Raw genomic sequence first — 1,686 nt, forward strand, 5'->3', positions numbered from 1 at the left:
GAGGAGAGCTGGGACCCTATGCCTCAGTTTCCTCCGTTGCAGAGCCCTGGCCTGTCCCCTTGTAGGGTGCAGCACAGACCCCCAGCCCCAGCATGCTCCCCCCACATTGAGCTGCAGCCAGAGGTAGTCCCCACGGAGTGCGTGGCCCTGTCCCTGCCCTCCCCCGGGGTTTCCCCAAACCCTGCATCCCCCCAGGATGTGGGGGGCCCTGATCCCTGCAGCCCCCCCCTCGAGCATAGGGGATCCCTGGAGCCCTGCAGCCTCTGCTCCTCAGGGCCATCGCCCTGCCCCAGCACCTGCCCCATGCCCCCGCAGGATCCGGCCTCGCCTGCGGACAGAGCCAGCGCCGCCGTCACCATGGGCAACATCTTCGGGAACCTGCTGAAGAGCCTGATCGGGAAGAAGGAGATGCGGATCCTGATGGTGGGGCTGGACGCCGCAGGGAAGACCACCATCCTCTACAAGCTGAAGCTGGGGGAGATCGTCACCACCATCCCCACCATAGGTGTGCGAGGCGGGGGGGCACCAGGCGGGGACCCCTCCCCATAAGGGCTCCTTGGGAGGGGGCTTGTGGCCCTGCGTGCCTCAGTTTCCCTCCGCCATCGCTCCCCACAGGGTTCAACGTGGAGACAGTGGAGTACAAGAACATCAGCTTCACCGTGTGGGACGTGGGTGGGCAGGACAAGATCCGGCCCCTCTGGCGGCATTACTTCCAAAACACCCAGGGTAGGTCCCCCCCGGGGACGCAGGGAGGGGATGGGGCTCACCAGGGAGTGTGGCAGCCGCGGGGCCAGCCAGATCCTGTGCTCCCAGCAGCGCCCCCTCACTGTCCCCAGGGCTGATCTTCGTGGTGGACAGCAACGACCGGGAGCGAGTGAACGAGGCACGGGAGGAGCTCATGCGGATGCTGGCGGAGGACGAGCTGCGGGATGCCGTCCTCCTTGTCTTCGCCAACAAGCAGGTGGGTCTGGGAATGGGGAGGAACCCCCATGGTGGGGACGGGACCATCCCCGGGGGGTAGAGGCTGGTGTCTGGGTGCCTGTGGCAGGAGCCTGCCCATCCCTGGGGTGTTGGGGCTGGTATCTAGCAACACCCGCAGCAGGACCGTACCCATCCCCATGGTATTGGGGCTGGGATCTTAACAGCCCCCGTGGCAGAGCTGTGCCCATCCCTGTGGCAGCAGGACTGGTGTCTATCGCCTCAGTGTCAGTCCCATGCTTCTCCTTGTGGCATCAGGGCTGGTGTCAGCCTCCACAGTGGGATGGTGCCTGTCCCCATGGTTTCAGGGCTGTCGTTAAACAGCCCCTGTGGCGGGGCTGTGCCCGTCCCTGTGGCATCAGGGCTGGTCTTTAACACTCCCTCTGGCTGGACTGTGCCTGTCCCCGTGGCATCAGGGCTGGCGTCTCACATCCCCATGGCAGGCTTGTGCTCCTCCCCGCAGCATCAGGGCTGGTCCCAGTCCCCGTGGCACGATGGCGCCCATCCCCGTGGCATCGGGGCTGCTGTCAGCCCCTGCGGTGGCATGGCACCCATCCCCGCAGTATTGGGGCTGGCGAGTGACCCCATCTCTGTCCTAGGACCTGCCCAATGCCATGAACGCAGCGGAGATCACAGACAAACTGGGGCTGCACTCCCTGCGCCACCGTAACTGGTACATCCAGGCCACCTGTGCCACCAGTGGGGACG

General features: G+C 65.7%; 2 protein-coding genes across 2 annotated transcripts in view; one reads left to right on the forward strand and one right to left on the reverse strand.

Moving 5' to 3' along the window:
* The window catches only part of WNT1 (wingless-type MMTV integration site family, member 1), a 6,244-nt gene extending 5,885 nt beyond the window's left edge, over positions 1-359 (reverse strand). Inside the window, exon 1 of the mRNA XM_009883190.1 lies at positions 297-359. Within this exon, the coding sequence (XP_009881492.1) occupies positions 297-359 (63 nt within the window). The remainder of the gene's footprint in view (positions 1-296) is intronic.
* ARF3 (ADP-ribosylation factor 3) lies at positions 358-1,685 on the forward strand (the record flags this gene model as incomplete). The annotated part of the gene is made up of 4 exons (XM_009883191.1): positions 358-505; positions 616-726; positions 837-961; positions 1,578-1,685. Coding segments are annotated over exons 1-4 (492 nt in total), but the record flags the coding sequence as incomplete, so codon positions are not given.
* Position 1,686: the final 1 nt, after the last annotated feature.

This window comes from Charadrius vociferus, unplaced genomic scaffold (assembly GCF_000708025.1).
Source record: "Charadrius vociferus isolate BGI_N301 unplaced genomic scaffold, ASM70802v2 scaffold564, whole genome shotgun sequence".
In the NCBI taxonomy this organism is placed as follows: Eukaryota; Metazoa; Chordata; class Aves; order Charadriiformes; family Charadriidae; genus Charadrius; species Charadrius vociferus.